Source organism: Python bivittatus, unplaced genomic scaffold, assembly GCF_059951505.1.
Source record: "Python bivittatus isolate LINGU-HERP-01145 unplaced genomic scaffold, Pbiv_v1 ctg000480_np1212, whole genome shotgun sequence".
In the NCBI taxonomy this organism is placed as follows: Eukaryota; Metazoa; Chordata; class Lepidosauria; order Squamata; family Pythonidae; genus Python; species Python bivittatus.
Window position 1 is genome coordinate 90,311,470 of NW_028277075.1, and position 20,816 is coordinate 90,332,285.

Consider the following 20,816-nt stretch of genomic DNA (forward strand, 5'->3'; position numbering starts at 1 on the left):
AAAATATGGATGTGCTTTGTTATGGAGAGGGTGTATGATTTTTGTAAAATATGTTTGAAGACTGCATCTATTACCGATGACTATAATTATTGTTCCTTTATACAAGAGGAAAGACAATAAAAATGAATGCAAAATCAAAGGGGGATTAGTGTAGCTGGGAAGGGAAAGAGTTTAAGAGGTGACAGCAAAATTTGGAAGTGTGATTTTTATGCTGGGCAGGTGGTATGTAGATCAGATTTTTGTGTTTAACATATTTTATAAATGTATGAGTATGAGAAAGAAAGCTTATTGTATGTTTATTGATTCAGAGAATGGGTATAATAGTGAGCAGGTTTGAATTATGGTATTTTTTTTAGTAATTACAGAATTGGTTGCAGAATGTGGTGAGAGCTGTTAGAAGATACAAGAGTACTATTTACAACTATATCTCTTAATACATTGAAAAAGAGGGAAACAGATATGGAAAAACAAGAAAAAACTTCCCAAAGATCTCCAAACTCAGAAGGAGTTTCCAGCCTTGAATTGGTTTGCTAAAAGATGCCAATGGACAGATAATAATTGATTCAAACCAGATCAAGCCGAGATGGAAGGAGTGTACAGAAATTCTGTTCAGTAGGGTTGCCAACTTCTGAAGTACCTTAGAAGATACTCCTTTTTACATGACCCTTAGACAAAATTAGATCAGTACTCAGTCATTACCAAATTGGAAGGCTACAGGAATAATGGAACATCTAATAACGGCATACATCAAGCAACAGAAGAAGAAGAAAAGGTTCTAATTAAACTATGACAGCAAATCTAGAGAATGATTCAGTGGCCAACAGCTTGGAAGAGGTCAATCTATACCAATAACAAAAAAAAGACGACTTATCACCTTATGCAAAGTATTGCATAGCATCCTTAAATTCATATTAAGGTAACAAGAGACATCATTGTTAATGTACCCTGGAAAATAGAGAAAGCCAAATACCAGAATATGTGGTTCATTGGTGATTCAAAGGCCTTCAGTTGTGCTGACCATGTCAAGCAATGGAATGTCCTTTGGAAAATGGGAACCCTAGAATGTCATATTATTCTCATGTGAAATTTATACGCAGAACAGGAAACCACAGTCATACAGCACATGGTGAAATAGACTGGCTCCAAGACAGCAAAGGAGTGATACAAGGCTGTATACTTTTTCCTTATTCATATGCTGAATATATATCGAGGGAGGCCAGATTGGAAGAAAATGAATGTGGTTTTAAAATTGGAGGAAGAAACTCAATAACCTCAACTATGGAAAATGCAAATGATCTATAAGCTCTAGTAATGAAAGTCAAGGAGCATGGTGAAAAAAATGGGACTAAAAAAGAAGACTTATCAGATTGTGCAAAGTATTGCACAGTATCCTTAAATTCATATTAAGGTAACAAGAGACATTATTATTGGACTAAAGAAGTCCAAACTAATGATAGCAAGTTCAGCAATCATCCTTACAATTGACAAGAAAGGCACTGAAGTAGCATGTAGCTTCTGTCATTTAGGATCGGCTATCTATTTATTTTAAATTCTTTAATCAATTTACATAACTGCCCTACCAGGGACATGATTCAGGGTGGTGTACATCGTCATTCCCTCCCTCCAATATATGGTGGCAGTGATTGGAGGGCTTTGGAATGGAATAAATTTGGATTGAATACAAAACGAGTGATACGTACAAAAGAAGTATGTTTAAGTGGTTTTGTCATATAGAGAGAATGAACAAGGATTGAATCCCAAAACAACCATGTGAAGGAAGAGTGAAAGGGTTGAGGAGAAAGAAAATCTAGAAAGTTATGACTGGTTTGATATAAATTAGATTTAGTTAGCCCTTCTCCCCTTTTTTTCTTTTGCTTACCACTATTTACCCTTTTTCTGGTATGTGCAAAACATTGTTCAAGGGGATCACATGATTAGTATAAAAATGTTTGTGTATAACTTTTCTTGGCTTCTGAAATAAGAAATAAGTCCTTTTTTTTCATCTTTCTTTGAGGTGTTACCCACCTTCTAGTTCTGGAAGTTCTTACTAGGGAAGTTGCAGGCATGATAGAAATGAGCCCAGCTAGTTCTACTGGACTGAACAACCCAAGTTCTTGTAGCACTGTACTCTGTTTTGTTGCTACACTGTATGTTCTACTTTTCTGTTTTTTTCACGATGAAAATAGATGCAACTTTAATAACATCCTAAAGATCTCTTATTCTTTATCTATTTTAGGTCACTGGGGACGATGCATTGGTGATTGTGGTTCAGGTGGTATTCAGAGCCGAGTAGTTTGGTGTGTACACTCAGAAGGCTGGACAACCCATCATTCAAATTGTGAACAAAGTGAAAGACCTGAATGCCAGAGGAGCTGTTTTAAGATATGTGATTGGCATCTTGAACTCTTTGAGTGGGAAGTTTCAGAATGGAACGTATGTGTTCTAGTCCCTTTTGCCCATGGTGAAGTCAAACCAAGGACTTCAGAGTGTGTAACTGCACAGCATGGATTACAGCACAGAACTGTACAATGTATACAAAAGTTGAATAGAACAGTGGTTGCAAATGAGATTTGTGGTTATTTTACTCCTCAGCCACCTATGGAACAAGCCTGTCTAATACCTTGCCCACGAGATTGTGTAGTATCAGAATTTTCTTCCTGGTCTGAATGTAGCAAACATTGTGGAAAGAGTTTACAACATAGAACCCGTTTTATTATTGCTCCTCCACTCTATGGTGGAACCAAGTGTCCAAATCTCACTGAGTCCAGGGTCTGTGATGTTTCAATGTCTTGTCCTCATGAGGAAGAGGAATACTCCTACAGTCTTAAAGTTGGACCTTGGAGTAAATGCCGGCTGCCTCATCTTAAAGAGATTAACATGGTTGGGAGAACTATTCTGGACTTCAGCTCAGATTCAATGGAACGAAGCACTTTTAAGCTTGAAATGGTTGAGAATTTGCAAAATTCTCACAAATTCAGGTCCCACTACAGTTCCAGGTCTTGGGATATAGAAATTGGTTATCAGACAAGGCAGGTGAGGTGTACAAGAAATGATGGGAAAAATGCTATATTGAGGTAAGTTGTCCTCTTTATTCATGACAAATCTTTTCTTGAAAGGCAGTTACATTTCCTAATGGTAAGAGCTGTTTGCTAATGGAGCAGCCTACCATGGGAGGTGGTGGACCATCTGCTGGCAATTATGTGAGTAGAGGCTGAACAACCACCTGTCAAGATTGCTGTAGCAGCATCTGGCATTCAGCAGAGAGCTGGGCTACATAATGTTCAAGATCCTTTTCAGTGTTACATTTCTCCAATTCTGTCTACTTTTGTCTATCGTGTGTATATTTTGCCATTTCCAGTAACATTTTATATTTATTCTTATTTAACAATAGGGTAGTCAGGATTACATAGTTTAGAGAGATAGTACCATTTAAGTGCTTCTCCTTTTTTGGCAGATTTTCAACACATTTTTTCTGCTAAAGGGAGCAGATAGCATTCATAGCCTACAGCAATTACAAAGGCTTTTTTGGATATTTGCAAGTTACTCAACTCCTGATTATCAAAAGAGACACAGATGTGTGGAGGAAGTAATTCTCACCCATTTATGACTGTCATGTCTGATGGTGATTCATAAGAGCAGAACACGTCAAATACATTTTATTACACTTATGTAACAGCCTTTCTTGTCTGGGACTCTTTAGCTTGGAGAAAAGGCAACAGAGACAGGACTAGATGCATAAATCATACATGGCACAGAAAAATTGGAAATGGATCATTTATTTATCTCTTTCAAAACATTGGGGCAAGTAAAGTTGTTTGGAAGGGGATTTGAAACACATAAAAGGAAACACTTATTCCTAAGAGACATGGGGATGGTTGCTAATTTGGACAACTTTAAACAGCAATTCAGGGAGAACAGGTCTGTCAAACTTAACCGGTCTTGAACATTCATTCTTTCTGGGGCAGCGTTCCTCCAAATATCAGTGGTAGTGGAACAATGGTGGGCAATGATGACATCTCCATAGTTTCTTGTGATCACGCCAAAGGAATCTGGATGGCCACTGAGAGAGAAAAAATGTTGTATAGAGATGGACCTTGGTCTGATCCAGCAGGGCTACTCTTACACATATTAGTACTGGAAATTAATGGGAATGTTGAAGATTGAAGTGGTCCATATATATAGATGAATCTTTATAGAAATGAATCTTGCTTAGGCCATCGCAGGAGAAGCAGTTGTAAATTACTAAGATAACAAAAAGAATTTATTTTTGGTGTGGTATGGTCTCTGCTAATCTGGCAATTTAGGGTGAATCAAATTCATGCCAATATAATGTTGCAAATCATGTTACAGAGAAACTACTTGATAAATATGTCTGATACCTGAGAGTTTAATTGTTTGCTGTAACTACCTCATCGTAAACCCAATATTTATTTATACTGAATCATCAAATTCCAATTCAAGCAGAATTTTGCATTTTAGAGCTGAAAAAGGTTGGTTCATACTTAAAAAAAAAAAAGTTCTATAGTTGTTGAGTAGTTAGTAAGATTAATCTTTTTCACTACAATTTTTTTTGCCAAGCACAGGAAAGATAATAATTCCATCAGCAGAGTGTATATCACCATATTTAAACTTAGCTTTTTATGCAATGGGAGCTTTGTCATGTCTCTCTGATAAGCTTTGACATTTCTTTCTGTCAACTTTTTCTGGGCTATTTTTTTAATAATTCATGTGATGTAAATGTAATAAATACATGGAAATAATAATTTGAGGACAAATGATATTTTAGCAGCAAGTATCAGGGAATGATAAGTAAAATAACACTGATATGTAGCATTAGGTTAGGTATAAAATATAACAGATGATGGTGGCTGAAATAATGTGAGATATTGTGGCTTTCTCAGAGCCTTTTGGTTACCTTCATATGACCTGTAATTCCCAAATCTTGTTAGAAGAAAAAAAAAAAAGGAAGGGGATAGAAGGATTTCATTAATGTTGCTGAAATATTTGTAGGACCACTGAAGTAGAAATGTACTTCTTAGTGTATTTGTGACCTTTTGTTTATTACAATGTGTGTGTGTGTGTGTGTGTGTGTATCTTTTTTGTTGTTTAGGCAAAAGGCATATTGGTTTTGGGTTACATAAAGAGCTAATGCAAACTGTCACTGCAGTTCTTGTGGTTCTTGTCTTACATAGCGTTAAAGATATAGCCAGCTTCCAATCTTGTTTAAATTATTCTGCAGTATTGTAATTGTACAGGAGTCTCTGTACTTAACTCCTGTATACACCAGATTATCTTGCAATATGGCTCATGAGGAAACTATTAAAATGCATCTTCATAAGCACATGCGTTAGAAACATTAGACAATGCTTCTGGCTTTGTTGACTGGTAGGGAAAAGGTATATTTCAAGAGAAAAAGACACCTGACAAAGGTATCCATTCATTCATGCATGCATGAATTCATTTTGGTGCAGATTTGAATGGTTTCCTCTTCTAGATCAGGTTTTACATAGGTTAGACAGATTCTTCTTCCCTAAACTAATGTTGCTGAATCAGTTTAGGCATGCACCTTTGTAGATACCTGATTGGATAATGGCAGTCAGATGTTTCATTCAGTAATCTGTCTCTCATCCATATATTTTGAAAAAAGAATCAGGCTGGAGCAAAGGGATGAAATCAGTGACATCGAAATCCTTTGCACCTCAGCACAATATCGTTTGCTAGCATGCAGGGGTGATGAGTCCGGGACTGTGAGTGGATCCTTGCTCATCTAGACTGGAATACCAATAATCTAGCACTATAATTACAGTTGTTCTGTAGCATTCACTTTCAAACCTTGAGGCTAGTTTAGCTGGCACTTGCCTGTCTCTGATCCTGAATGATACAGCTGTCTAATAAGGAGGTTGGAGGAAGAGAGAATTTACTTTTTCTTCTCTGTGATGTATCAGTGTGGAGTACAGCATTTCACTATTTTCACTCTGCTTTTTGGAGTGGTGGAAATTATTTGTTATCAAAAGTAATTTCTCCATTGAGGGTCCTGAGACATATATTCCCAATCTCATTTCCAGCAGGTGAAAATGCTCTTTCAAGGCAATGGGAGCACCCATCACTGCTTCCTTCCCTTGTCTGAGATGAACTTACTGGGCCTTGAAGCAAAAGAATGGAAGAAAGCAGTGATGATGGCACTCACAGCAATAAGAAAAGCAAAGAGTATCTGCTCCGTTTGTCATACTGCTATTTGCGGGGATATGAATAGGAGCGATTGCTTTGGTGAGTGTCCCTGTTGCATTGCCCATCTCCGAATAATAATAATAATAATAATAATAATAATAATAATAATAATAATAATAATATAAAAAAATTGAAAGATCTGTTTTCACATTTTCACATAGCAAATATCAATTAAATTCATTTCCAGTTTACAAAGCAGAAACAACCCTTTAGTACCTTTGCAATTTTATGCTACATTTAGTGTAATTAACCTCATATTATATGTAATTAAATGCTGTGATCCTGTTACAAAATTGTAGCATCATGAGACATTATACAGAAAGGGGCTATTGAGCTTATCTCTCATTTCAAAAAATTTACACCCTGATCTTAATTATTTAAAGAATAAACTTATTAGGTGAGGCCTCATTTTCTATATGGCATTTGCATGGCCTACACATTATTTCAACTTTCCAGGCAGGTACCTTAAATCAATATAATAGAAATATTGGAATCTTTTCAATGTTGCATGTTCTTATATTATTTTAAGTAGTCCTTTAGTTTAACCATATGTACAGTCTTACTCCTGCAATGTCTCTCTTGTTTCGTTAATCTCTTCTATTGCTTGGCAAGAGATAACAAATTAAGGATTGATAAAATGTAACTTGAAGATCTAATTATTATGGAGTCCTTGTAGTGTTTTTGCTCTTCATTAATAACTCTTCAGGATTTGTTCTTAACAAAATGCTTTCTTATCACAGCCTTTGTATGCAAGAAACCATCCCTTTGACTTTTCGCTCCTGTATTATGCCTAAAGACTGTGAAACATCTGACTGGTCTTCCTGGAGCTCCTGTTCAAAGACTTGTTACTCAGGGGATCTCTCACCAGGATTCCGCAGCAGAACAAGGATTATAAAGCACGTAGCTATTGGAGCTGGTAGAGAATGTCCTGAAACTGAAGAAAGAGAGGCCTGCAATACTGGTGGTGGAGGAAAACACCTCCATCCTTGCCCAAGGTATCCCATACTGTTCTATTTCTCTTACTCCACAAGAGTTGATCTTCAGGTGCATCTGGTGGTTTTATGCTACTGTGGTCCTGCATGTTGGTCTAATGCAGAGCAAAAGAGTGAGTCAGTGTACATTTCTATGAATATGACGCATATATCTGAACCCTCGTCCTGCATGTAACTCAGGATGCTTTTTATGTTCTTCAGTGTAGAGACTAAGGAAGATGACCTTGAAGGAGATATGCAGGAACATGTTTTAAGTCTAGAACAGCCTTAGGCTCAGACAAACTAATTCAACTGAAGTATAAGAAGGAAGATGTATATCACAATCAGACTTGCAAGATTCTGTTATAATAGCCAGTTGATATAAAAGTAGTTTTAGCCTTCCTGTGGAGTTGAATTGCTGGTCTGATCCAACTAGTGGGGCTGACGTTCTGTATCCCAACACACTCAGGCAGAAAAATATTATAAGTGCCTTTGTGTCAACATTCCCTTGAGCATTATCTGAGTTTGATAATGGGGTAAATGAGAGCAAACAAACTAATCAGGAGGATGCCTGGTTTTGGAAATGAAGTTCAGCTTGTTCTTGATGGTTTGTGCTTCCTCTGAAAGAGCAGTCTGGGATGCTCTTTGATTTTCAGATTTCACTAGATTCACAGGTGGCAATTATAGAGAGGAGTGCAGTTGCACCATTACTGCTAATGTGACAACTGTGACTGCTCCTGAGTCAAATGGATTGTCACATTCCATTCAGACTATTCAAAATGCTGTACATGAAGTGTATGCAGAAGTTGGTACAAGAGGTAGCAACTAGGTTGCTAACCCATGCAAAGTGTTAGGTTCACAGAATACTCATACTGAAAAATCTGCATTATTGCTTTCCGAGCATAATTTAAACTATTGGCACGAATTGTTAAACCCTCAATGGCTTAAGCATTGAGTATTTGAGACATTGCCTAACCTGTTAAGAACCTGCTGCTAAGACATGTAGGAAAGGCCTTCAGAAGTTGTTGTCCCCACCCTTCCACCCTAAAATAGCATGCCAGTCTTATGAATAAAATAAATGTGTCATTAACATAAGAACAACTTTCTTTTCAGAGATAGATCTTCCTCAGTATTTTGAAAGCTGTGTTCACATGTACAGTATTGGGGGAGATATTGAGGGGAACGAAAGATCAAGAATTCAGTCCATGCCTTTTCATTGCTGTTTCGTTGCTGTGAGAATTTTTAGAACATCCATAATGTAAGGTTTTTGCATATTCTATCATCATGGTTATTATCAATAAGAAGGGAAGGGAAGTTTAATATTAGAACCAAAGCAAAACATGAAAAAACACATATCTAGATGTTTAGTACATAATAGTTAGGCATATAACTAGATGTGTAACATAACTATCACGCATATAATTATCTAAAAACAATGAGGTTTCAAATTTATTAAACTTTATCCCTATTGTGGGTTTTGACCTCGACTTTCTGTTGAATTACTGAATTCTTCAGAACTGATATTCTGCTTTTAGTAAGTTAGAAATCAGAAGTATATAAAAGTCAAAAAGAGATTATGAGTTAGACGGTTGTGTGCCAACAGAGCAAGGAGTCAGGCTACTAGATCACAGCTACTGCTGTTTGAAAATGCTATCATTGAAGTGAGAGCATGCCAAAGGTATCTTCTAAGGTAACAATTTTTGTAAATCCAGTTGTAAGAATCCTGCTACACTGTGCTCAGTATCAGCTGAAAATCAGTATTTTCAGTCCTTTAAAAGCAGTAAAATAAAAGCTATTGAATATGACTGTGCAGGGATCCAGATTTGAAGAGGAAAAGCTCCCTCAGAATACATGGGGCCACTCACTTCACACCTATCAGCAGTTCTGTGTGATGCCAGGAAAAGATATGTTTGATTTAAAGAGGTGCCAGTAGGTGCATTGTGAGAACAAAATGAGAGGAAAAAACACAAGAAGTGTTTCTGAGAGCTAAGAGCATCTTCTCTTTGCTTGTAAAACTGTAGAGAAAATAAAGGCAAATGTCACTGTAATTTTCCTTTCTTTGGGTAAAAAAAAGCAAAACCTCATAGTATACACTTAAACCTTTTGGCTTTTCAGTGAATAATTAGAGTTTGGAAGGCTGATAGGCCACTCCCTCCCTCCCTCCCTCTCTCTCTCCACATACATTGACCCACATAAACATACGTACACAGTTCTAGACACATTTGGATAAGATTTGAATTTCCTGGAAAAAGGCAAAACATGCATAATTATCGAATTCAAGCCAGTTCATCTTATTTGATGAACTTACCTTGGAAAAAACAAGCACCAAATTATGATGTGAATGTTTATAGTACATTCCCAAGCCAACTTTTTGATATTTTTCAAAACCTACCAATTACCCTACTGTTCCAATACATGTGAATAAGAGGAGCATTTAGCAAACTAACAAAATTATTCTGATGAATATTAAATCTTGGGTTTAATGTTGGGTCTGATATGATAAAGAGGGTACAGTAAGCCACTGAGAGTCAGTTTTAATTGGAGCAGCATATAAACCCATATGGCCAGCCCATAGTGCCGTAAAGTTGTTTTTCCCATTTTTTGTATTGGGATATTTACTATCAAAATGATTGCAGGTGAAGGATTTTCTGTAAAATAGGGTTACCAATTACAGCTAGTCCTCACTTACTGACCACAATTGGTGCTAGAAACTCCGTTGCTAAGCACTGCGGTCCCTAAGTAGAAAAGCATGTGACTGTGATGGGCTTACAACCTCACTTCCCCTTTGGTCATTAAGCGAAGCCCTGTGGCTGTTAAGTGAAACATCATGGGACCTTCTGTATTAACTCTGTTAATACTTCTTTATTAACTCTGCTTGTTGCAAAACAGTTGCGAAGCACACGAATGGCAATCACGTGACTGCAGGATGCTGCAATGTTCGTAAATGCAAGAATTGGTCACAAGCTATTTTATTTACACTGTCATAACATCAAATGATCAATAAAGAGGCAGTTGGTAAGCAAGGACTACCAGTATGGGCAGTCAAAATCCAGATGACCATGATGTGATAGCAAAACGTCCTGTGGAATTTTAAAATTCAAATCTGATAGCTCAATTTTAAAGTAGATTGTGGGCTGATCTATACTTCCTGCTGGGCTACTTACCATTTTGGGAGGTGGGAATAGATGACATCATCCTCAGCTTGTGTCTAAGTTGCTGGGAAAGTGACCACCACTTCTTGCTCTTCATCAAAAATAGTGCTTCCCCCCTCCACTGGTGGAATCAGGACAGTCTACCATATGCTTCATTTTCTCTTACACAAATATGCCTTCATTCCAGTTGGATGGTGTGTGCTCTTGCAGCTATGTTCATCCCCCACCCCCCCATCTTCAACAGGCATTTTTTCTGCTGGGCTACCTGCCATAAAAGGGTGGTTCTGTTATTGCTGTTGCTGTTACAACTTCAGTAGTGAAAGGGTGAAATGCTGGTTATTTCTCTCCTCAACCCCCACCCCTTTTACCTGGGTGAAATTAACAACTGTTTATTTTCAGGGTTTATATGCTGCTCCAATTAAAACTGACTCTCAGTGGCTTACTGTACCCTCTTTATGTACATCAGGTTAAAGAACACAAAGTCTAAAAGAAATAATACAGTTCAGTACAAAGCATAGTGATAGAGAGAGGGGAAAAGCCTAGTGTTCTACAACTGTAGTCTTTTCTGTAGGTAAATCATTGAGACCATGTGGTTTTCATTGAAGACCTTTGGCATGACCTCTTTGTGCTTGCAATCTTCCCATCTAGTACACCTGCCCATACACCACTGTATATTATTTTTCTTGTCACTTGGTGGAACTCTTTGCCAAATTCAGCTGGTGGGGGAAAAAATAAAAGAAAAGAAAGATCCACAGTTTTACAGTGAAGATAAAAAATCTTAACAGTCAAGATAGAAAAAAAGAAAGAAAAACTCCAACCTTTCACCAGTCCAGCAGCCCAGGATGAATGAAATGGCCACAGAAGGCAGTCGCCAGGGGCCAGTTGGATCTGTGACATCTTTCATAAAATGAAACACACCAAATGAAAGATAATACCACTTGAAATGGTGCACTATGGATAAGACAAGTTTGAAACAAAACACATGCAGTGTCTAACCCTTTCGATGTGAATATAGTCCTTGTTTTTCTCTGTCATTCAAAAAAAAAAAATCTGTAGGCTTTTTTATTTTTGATTGAACCATTTTTTACTAATATTTACAAGAATATTTTGCCCTCATGGCTTTTTTCTCCCCTTTTGGTTTCCTTTCAATGGGAAATACTGAGGAGTTCAGAACATTTCCAAGAGAATGGGGTCTGAAGCAAGTTCCTCCAAATAAGATGGAATTTATGCTCCAAGAATAGCACCTCGTCTCACAATCCTGGTCATTTGTGAAACTGTTGAACAGATCTCTTTATAAGTGAACTGGACTTTACATAAATGTTTTATATTCCTTATTCTCTACAAGATATTCATGGAAAACCTCTGAATGGAAGGAATGTGACGTTTCTCTCCTGTTAGAACGGCAGGACCCTCGACTTGATAAACGTGCAGCGCTCTGTGGAGGTGGGATACAGATTCGCGAGGTCTACTGTGCCCAGACGATAGTGGAGGAAATGCACAAGTCAAAGGAAGGTACATAGAAATTATTTATGTCTCCTATGGTGGAAGAGGTGGTGGTGGGGTTTACAGAAAATCCCATTTTTATATCTAGGTGATCTGGGGGGAAAGGCTCACTATTCCCAGTCTATGTGACTGTACTAGATGAAATGAAGCAGTGCTTTGCATCTGTGCAAGGCAGTCTGCATTCTTATAAATAACCAAATTGGCATGAAATAAAAACGGAAAGGAAGAATGTGCTTGTACTGCAGCAAAATGAGAAAAGTACGATTCTGAGTTCCCATAGCAAGTAAATGAAATTAGATTCATTTTATGTAGTACACATGTATGCACACCATGCACAAACACACCACATATACCTGCTGGTAGATTTAAGGGATCCAGAAAAAGATCTTTTCCTCTCTTTCTATGCGTGGAATGTAATGTGTCAACTATCTTTCCCATTCATTTCAGTGGAAAATGCAGACCACCACATAAGATCGTCCCTGTATATATGTAAGAGTGATGTATGTACTTGTGAGGCTTAGGTCATTTATAAAGATAATATTAAAAGATTCTCCTACCATGAACTTAAGAGGACAGTTTGAAATTTTAAAAAAAAATTATATTGGAAGAGTGGATGTATTATCTGAATGTGCAATTGTCAGATAAGGCTTTGGTGTATTTGTTTTAGTTTCTGAAACTGACTTGTTTTCTGGATTCAGAAGTCATTACAGATAAATAATTCATCTTTGCCTAGGTTTTGTTTTGTTTTAACTATACCCATTCTTTCTGCCAAATACAATTTAGTTGCAGAAACGGTGGTAATAATACTGCACTGAAAACCCAGGACTGGCTTGTTTACAAAGAAAAAGCAAGTCTGTCTTTAAGAGAGGTTATTTGCCTTCCCATTCAGCCTGCACCCACTATTTGCTGCTGCTGAATATCGATTCTGTCTATTTTAGGAGGGGGCTTGTGCACCTTTCCTTCCATCTCACCCACCACAAAGAACACCTTTGCCTCCTGCTAATCTCATATACTGCATTTGCAGGAAGAATTTTTATGAAGTGAGGCAAGATAATGACTCTGTTCATTAGCGATTCTGCTATGTATTATCTTCTGCTTTCTTTTCTCTGGATGGGTGCCCTTGTGTCAGGGTTTTGCTGAACAGATATGGAACCATCAAAAAAACTTAAGGGGACTGACTTGATCCAAGCCATAAAAGCAGAGCTTTGATATTGTCTAATCAAAAATATAAAAGCATTGCAATACAGCCAACTTATAGAAGTCAGTTCTTAGAATTAATTATGAAAATCGTGGTTAATTGGTTTAGTCAACTGCTGTGGGGAAAAGATTTTCCCAAGTTTTATGCTGCTTTAAAATTGAAGGAGGAATGTTTCCCATAATAACCATCAAAGACCAGTTAAAACTGCTGTTTTAGTATATTACAATAAAAGCACTTCAATCTCTCTCTTTAGAAGCTCTCAGAATGTTATAGAGTCTACCTTCCCTGAAGCATTCAGAGCAGAGAGATACAGATTTTACATTATGTCATGCCCCCATGCATAGGGTTTTACTTGTTCCCACCTCTTATTATTACACAGTACATAAACTATGTGGTGTTTTCAGTTACACTGACCACCAGGAGGCACTACATGACTGGTTCCATCCTGTGTGGGATTTATTAGACATTGGTGGCCAGATGTTATTCTGTGGGGTTCAAATCCTCTACTAGGAATTGAAGTCATGGACCTCAGTGTGCAGAGTGTAGACTGTATACAGTGCATTAGCTTTAAGAACTGTCTGTGGTGCTCAGTGGTTACAGGACTGATATATAGAAGCTCTCAGAATATACTTTACTTTGTTCTCTATCTGACACAGAATGGGTACATTTTATTTAGTTTAAAGACAAAGCTGAGTAGCATCCAAACTTTATTTTTCAAAAAAAAAAAAAATCAGCCATTATCTCAGAATCCTAGGTAAAAACTGATCCCTACAGCACCAACTGTAGCACAAACTATCTGATTCCAATTGAAATCCCTGTTTTGAAATGATTCTAAATACAGTCCTTTTGGTTGAAATATCTTGCCTTATTTCTGTGCTACCTTTGACTTTTCCCAGCGTTCTGTTTGTTATGCATCTCACAGAATTTGACAATCTGTTCATTTTTTTTTTCATCTTATGTTTAGTCCTAAGAAAGGTTTTGCTCAAGTGGTCATATAATATAATGCAGGGGTTTCCATTCTGTGGGTTTTTCAAACTTGTGGAAGGAGGGCCATGACCAAATTTGAGGGTCACTAGAAATTTGAAAGGGATTTGTCCACTTAAGACATGGACCCTGGCAGAACTTCCTTCTGCTCTTCTTGGCAGACACTTATCCAGGGGACTGTTGTCAGGCAGGGATTTGGTGTGATCTTGCAGGAATCCAGCTCTGGACATTAGTAGTATGCACAACTGGGGCTTGACCTCAAGATGCAGGGAGAAATCCCAGAGCAACTTTTGCAGGGACCCAACCCCATATGCCCATAGCATGGATGCCTGCAGTTGGACTGCTGTCTGGCTTATGGAATAATACATGCTTGGCTCAGGAATAAAAATGGCAATCCAATAAACCAGAATACATTGGATCACTAGGAACAAACATTCCTGCACACTCCTTCTTTCCTCTTACCCTTCTTTTTCTTTTTTCATATAACTCATGTAATGTACTCCTGTGTATTTAGAGATTATACTAGTTCATTCCTTTTCTTATTTAGATGTTATAGTTTACATAACCTTACATTTTGCCTTAAGACATGGCAAAGAAGGGGCTGGGCTACAGACTGATCTTCGCCTGCAGTAATCCCTCCAGACTGAATAATACAGCGATTAAGAAAAGCAGAAAGCACATAGGAGACGGAGACATGGCCATGAATGGCTTATGAGGATAAAGTTGTTTAGTGTTAAGGGGAAGCATAGAATGAAACTCTCTGCTTTCTCATATTTTGAGGTTTTCACCACCTCCATAAGAGCCAAAAATGTACTAAAAAAACCAAGCAAATTGTGACATAGGAGGAGTGACTTATCAACCTTACTTATTACTTAATTGCAATCTATAAATGGATATATAGAGTCCAGTGACTATCAAGTCATTATATTGGAGTGTTAAAAGTTAGTACATTTGTGATTCTGCTTGACAATAAGCCACATGCAAGGTTACCAATGTTCTTGACCCAGAAGGAAGTATACTGCATTCTTTGCTTATTCTTTGCATGTCCCACAGGCTTTGGTCTGTGAGAGGAGGGGTTACCAAGAAATTGGGTTTTGCCAATCATAATGAAGAAAGAAAGGATGATGGAAAGTAATATGGTACTTTCCTTCTCTAGGTCACTTAGCCCATGGTCATTCAGAATGGTCAGAACTAGAAGGATTGATCAGGAAAGATGCTTTTAAAATTCTGTTTATCTTACCTGTGCTTGCCACCTAAAATGTATCAATTAGAAGTCCCTAATACTAACAATGAGATTGTGGATTTTGCTGATGAAAAACTGCAGTTCTATTCTTAATAGAAACAAACTCAATATACCTGGCTGGATAGAATAATAAGCTTGGGAAAAGAATAAATAACAAATTCTTGTGAATACTTCAGAAAAATAAGAGAAGGATAGAAGAAAAAGTATGATCTTCAAGAGTCAAATATTTAATATTTTCATTAAGTCCCGTGGGGATTAAACTATTACAAGATCAATTTTATGTCTTTTCTTAATAAAGGTGTTTGATTAGTACTATCATCATCAACATTATTGGTTTCTTTTAGAACTCAAAATTGTAGCTCTGAAATCTTTTTTCCATTAAAAAAAAGTGATTTTAAAATATTTCCTAAGCGTTCCTCAATTTAGGGCTTTTAGGGCTCTAAATTATCTTGCTTACATACATTTTGGGACATGTTCTTTTTCAGAGTTTGCTAGTAATTTCTAATCAACATCTTTTACCTGATAAGTAGTAGTAAGGTCCATGTATTGTTTAAAACAAATAGTTTTTCTCTTAGTCATTGGGAAAAGACCGAAATACTGAGGCATTTTGAGCAACTTTTTAAAGATATGCAGATTCATCTTGTTTACTTTTATTCAACACATAAAAGTAAATCCTGATAAAAGAAGATGAGCCAAGATGTTTTTAAAATCCGAATTTAATTTCCCTTTAATGGATGTTTTTTAGTTGTGCAAATGGCTGTTCTTTGATTTAGCTCCATTTTATTTGAATGCTTATTTGTTTCAGTACTTTAGAGATAAAATAAGCAGAGTAGAAGATTCTACATATATTTTAGTTGCAGATGCAGACAACATATTGTGTTGAATGTTGCTCTTACCTTATTTTAGACACTGATGTTTTACATGGATAAAATTATATAAAATTTTATATGGTTTTGTTTATAGTACCATTGATAAAGGAATTTTCTGAAATATTTTGGACTTCTATACAATAAAATATCTCCTACCAGTAGTGGAGATACTCTGTATTTCCTCTTTTTTCATTGAGACAACAACATTTTTCTTCTTCATCTGTATTCTCCAGAATCATGCTATTCCTTTTAGTCATTTTACTTTCTAAATAGAGGTCAAAAACCTTATGTATGATTGGTCTACATAGGCAAGGGCTAATACTAGGCAAAAACTCTTAAATTTATCATGCAGATTTGAGAAGAAAGGGGCACATACTGCATTTTTTTCTCTGTCCCAAAAGAGGATGTGCTTAGTCAAAATCTTATCTCATGCCCCTTTTAAAAGCCATTGGGAGCTCCAGTTCCAGCACTCTTTCACGGCAGTGCATCCTACCACAGTGATTGGCAGCAGGTCCACAGCTCAATAGGTCACATTGCCTACAGCACGATGAAGCTTGCCATCTTGTTCTAAAGGTCCGATTTTATATCAGAAGATGGAGGAAGAGTTCCTGATGGTGTCTGTCTGTTTTTGACAAGCTTAAAGGAGACAGCTTTAACTATTTTAAATACATGTTGTTATATGTTTGCAGAGGTTCACACACACAAAAACATCTCTGTCACAACTACTTGAAGTAAGCACATGGCACTTCAGTGAGTTACTTGGCCAAACTGGCAGGAAAACTATTTAGTTATCATCTGATACCCAGAGATTTTATCAAATATTAAATATCAAAAGACAGTCAGTCTGGCAATCCCTTTAATCAAAGGACCTTGGTCAGTGAACTTTTTTGTGACTTTTTTCCCTTTTCAGGGTGACAGTGGCCTTCTGGAGCCATCTGTTTCCTTTCTAAGATCCATGGTTCTTGTTTGTGGGCAAAAAAACATACAGTGCCTGAAATTTGGGTTCAGGCTACAAAGTTGATTTAGAATGCATGTTGAGCATATCACAGATGGTTGTAGCTTAATTCTAATTATCATGAGCTCTACTGAATTCAGTGAGATAGATACAAAAACGGGTTTCGGTCTGTCACTAAAAAGGATTAGTTTCTGACCATCCAAACATAGGAATTATTTGTGGCAATAATTCTCTAATTAGGAGAGTAATTTATTGCAATATGACCTTAAATCAATAGACAAATATTTTCAGACCCTGGTTCCCTCTTTAATGTCATATACAGCCTATAATTAATTTTAAGTACAGAAATTTGTGTTTATCTTTTTTATGTCTGATTCTGTTTCTCATGTTCTCTCTCTTGTTTTACTTTAAAGTGCAAACAGTAACAAAATAAAATGGTAATTGTTCTGCTGGTGAGGGTTGATGAGAGCAGGGGATGTTACATATGATCAGCACAGTAAATAACTATGTGACTTTTACATAAATTGGAAGATGAATGAGAGATGTTTTTTCATGAGGATCTCATAAGCCTGGAAATAAAGTTTTACCTGCTGCAATTATATCAGCAGGACTGGTTTAATGAGTTAGATCCATAATAGTGATTCTCTGGCCCCTGCATATGATTATGTCATTGAGAAGCAGCCTGTAAACATGTGGAATTGATTCAATAAAGAGCAGAATCTGAAGGTATATTTAATGGACACAGAAAGAAACATACAGTAGATAAAAGCTTTATGTTTTCTCAAAGACAGGAAACAAGAACATCAAAGGATAAGCTACAGAAGCTATGGATCAAATGAATTGATTTTGTTTTCCTAAAATGGAACTGGTTAACACAAAATAAATATCTGTCCTAAGGGACCAAATTTACTTGATATGACATACCTTTAGACAGAAAATAAACATATTCTAACTTCTTGATATTAAATTTACATTAGTGGGTCATTCAGCTATTGATCTATAGGTTCATCACCAAAAAATTCTGAGAGTAGAATGGATCAGATTAAAGCTACATACAGTAATGGAATGATTAATGTATAACAGCTGACTTCTTTAAAACAAAGCATAAATGTTTTATAATCAACTCTGTAGGATTTATAATTGTCAGTATACAGATAGCTTGCTTTCCATTAGTAATTTGGAAATACAAAGATGTAAATTCATGAAAAGAAACAAAATCTAACTTATAACCAAAATTGTTCCTTCTACTGAAAGTGGAAAGAATACATATTGAAGGTGACTCATGCCTTTATCACACTGAGGCTTCAGCAATATATTTTAGGTGGGGCTACCTTTGAAAATTATTTGGAAACTGCATTGATACAGAATACTGTAGCCTGACTGAGTGGGCAAGAGCCTGTATAAGCATACGACATTGGTTTTGTGGGCACTGCACTGGTTACGAATGGGTACAATTCAAGATATTTGTTTTTACCTCTGAAGTCTTGTGTGGTTTGACTCCTAAGTATTTCTATGACCATCTCCTTTGAATGGAATTTTCCCATCCTGTTCACTCAGCAGGGGAAGAGATGCTACAGTCTCTGTTCCCCAAGGAGTGATTGGGGTGGGGCTTAGTGGCAGTGCCATTAGGAATAGCCTCCCTCGGGAGACCTGAATGATTCCAAACTTGCTGGTATTTGGAAAAGCAGTAAAAACTAAACTTCACACAAAAGTTGAGGTGTCTGAGATGTTAAGAGGTGCTGGTTGGTTGCTACTGTTGATTTGTATTTTATCTGTAAGGTATTTGTTTTTGTTTTAATTTATAGTTCATCTTAGATAGTTTTATGGAAAGTTTTTAGTGGCATTAATTGTTTTTATGTTCTTGTATTTATATGAACCACCAGAAGCCATTTTGTAGAATGGTGATATATAAAAATTGTAATAAATAAATAGTATAAAAAGAACCTCTATATAGTAATGTTTTCAGAGCAAATAAACATTTTGACTTTACTATATTTCTGACTCCTGTTACACAGTGAGCCTTAATAAAGACTTTTTATTTCTAATTGTAGATGCAGGAATTTATGTAGATCATTGCAGACTTTCCTAAAATTATATTAATTCCTATATTAGAACTTCTTTACAGAATGACCAGATGTCTTGTATACCTTACCTTGCCCCCATCTATCTTTTGTGTATTGTTGTTGTTGTTGTTCAGTCATTAAGTCGTGTCTGACTCTTCGTGACCCCATGAACCATATCATGCCAGGCCTTCCTGTCCTTCACTGCCTCCCTGAATTTGCTCAGTTTCATGCTCATTGCTTCAGTGATGCTATCTAACCATCTCATCCTCTGCCATCCCCTTCTCCTTTTGCCTTCAATCTTTCCCAGCATCAGGGTCTTTTCTAAAGAGTCCTCTCTTCTCATTAGGTGACCAAAGTATCTGAGCTTGAACTTCATTATCAATCCTTCCAATGAGCAGTCAGGGTTGATTTCCTTTAGGATTGATTGGTTTGTGTATTGTAAGTCTGCTATATTCACCATGGGATGATGGCACAAAGCACTCTCTCTGCATTGATTCCTTAATAGCAAGATAGTAAGCTTTGGAATAACTTACCACCTGGATAATTGCTGCAGTGAAACTGAAGACAGGAATATCCAGCAATAGCATTAAGTCTTCACACAGTGGCAGCAACCTGTACAGTATAGTGTGCCTTAAAGATGATGTAGCAAGACCATTAAAAAGCTTATAATAGGTAGGTTATTCTTGACTCTCTCCTCATGGTAAATATCAATTATGCACAACACCAGCTATTATGCACTAATAATATTTCTCCAGTCAATTAAGCTTAGTAATGCATGATATTGCCTTTTGCCATGCATGGCTAGAAATGCTGTTTTTAGGACAGCACTGAGTAAGCCAAGCCTTGATGAAATCTTATTACTTCCTGGTATTCTGTCACTTCTCTGTTGCTGAGTTTTCTTTGCACATTAATTGGTTCATGTTCAAAACATGATACATTAGGCAACCGTGGAAAACTGCTAGAAATCAAAAATAGGACTCACATGGATACCACATTTTACATTGTCAGACTCTGATTGGTATTCTTAATGATAATTTGACTGTGAATGTTCTTGCAGTATTGATTTCACAAAGATGAGATTATAGGGGAAAAAAAATCAATGTTTCAAATATATGTTAATTTGTGTTAGCATTTTCTTATAAGGTAACTGCTGGTGTATTATTAAGGCTTAACAGATGTTGTATCTCATTATATTGGATTAATTATTCCAGTTAAACATAATTTCCAGGTGGTTTACTCATTTATTCTTATTATTTTAGGGCCATTATTCTGTATTGTAACTACAGATCCCTTGGATTCCTGCTAATTTATAATAGTTTAAAAGGACATAATAATGCAATTCACCACTTACTGATGAACTTGCATACTTAAAGTACATCTTAAATATGTTAGATTAAGTGATGTTGATCTACAGCATATTGCACATGGTTATAGAATCACTCATTATTTTATAGTAGGTTGATATTTTACCTACCTTAAAATGAGGTAACAAATAATTTCAAAAGATTTTGCCACACATCAGGGATGTGTTGATTTTTCTTCTGTGGATATCACCATTCATTGCCTGAGACTTTAATATTGACTAAAGAGAAGTCAGATCAAATAGTCATTCTGAAAGACAATCTGTCTTGAAGTTCTCATTTTGTTAAA

At 36.6% G+C, this 20,816-nt stretch overlaps 1 protein-coding gene across 1 annotated transcript in view; it reads left to right on the forward strand.

Annotated features, from left to right (window-relative positions):
* THSD7B (thrombospondin type 1 domain containing 7B) overlaps positions 1–20,816 on the forward strand; it is a 307,764-nt gene that overhangs the window by 1,042 nt on the left and 285,906 nt on the right. The window contains exons 2-4 of the mRNA XM_088145129.1: positions 2,237–3,074; positions 6,969–7,223; positions 11,697–11,863. Coding sequence (XP_088001255.1) covers positions 2,237–3,074; positions 6,969–7,223; positions 11,697–11,863 — 1,260 coding nt within the window. The remainder of the gene's footprint in view (positions 1–2,236; positions 3,075–6,968; positions 7,224–11,696; positions 11,864–20,816) is intronic.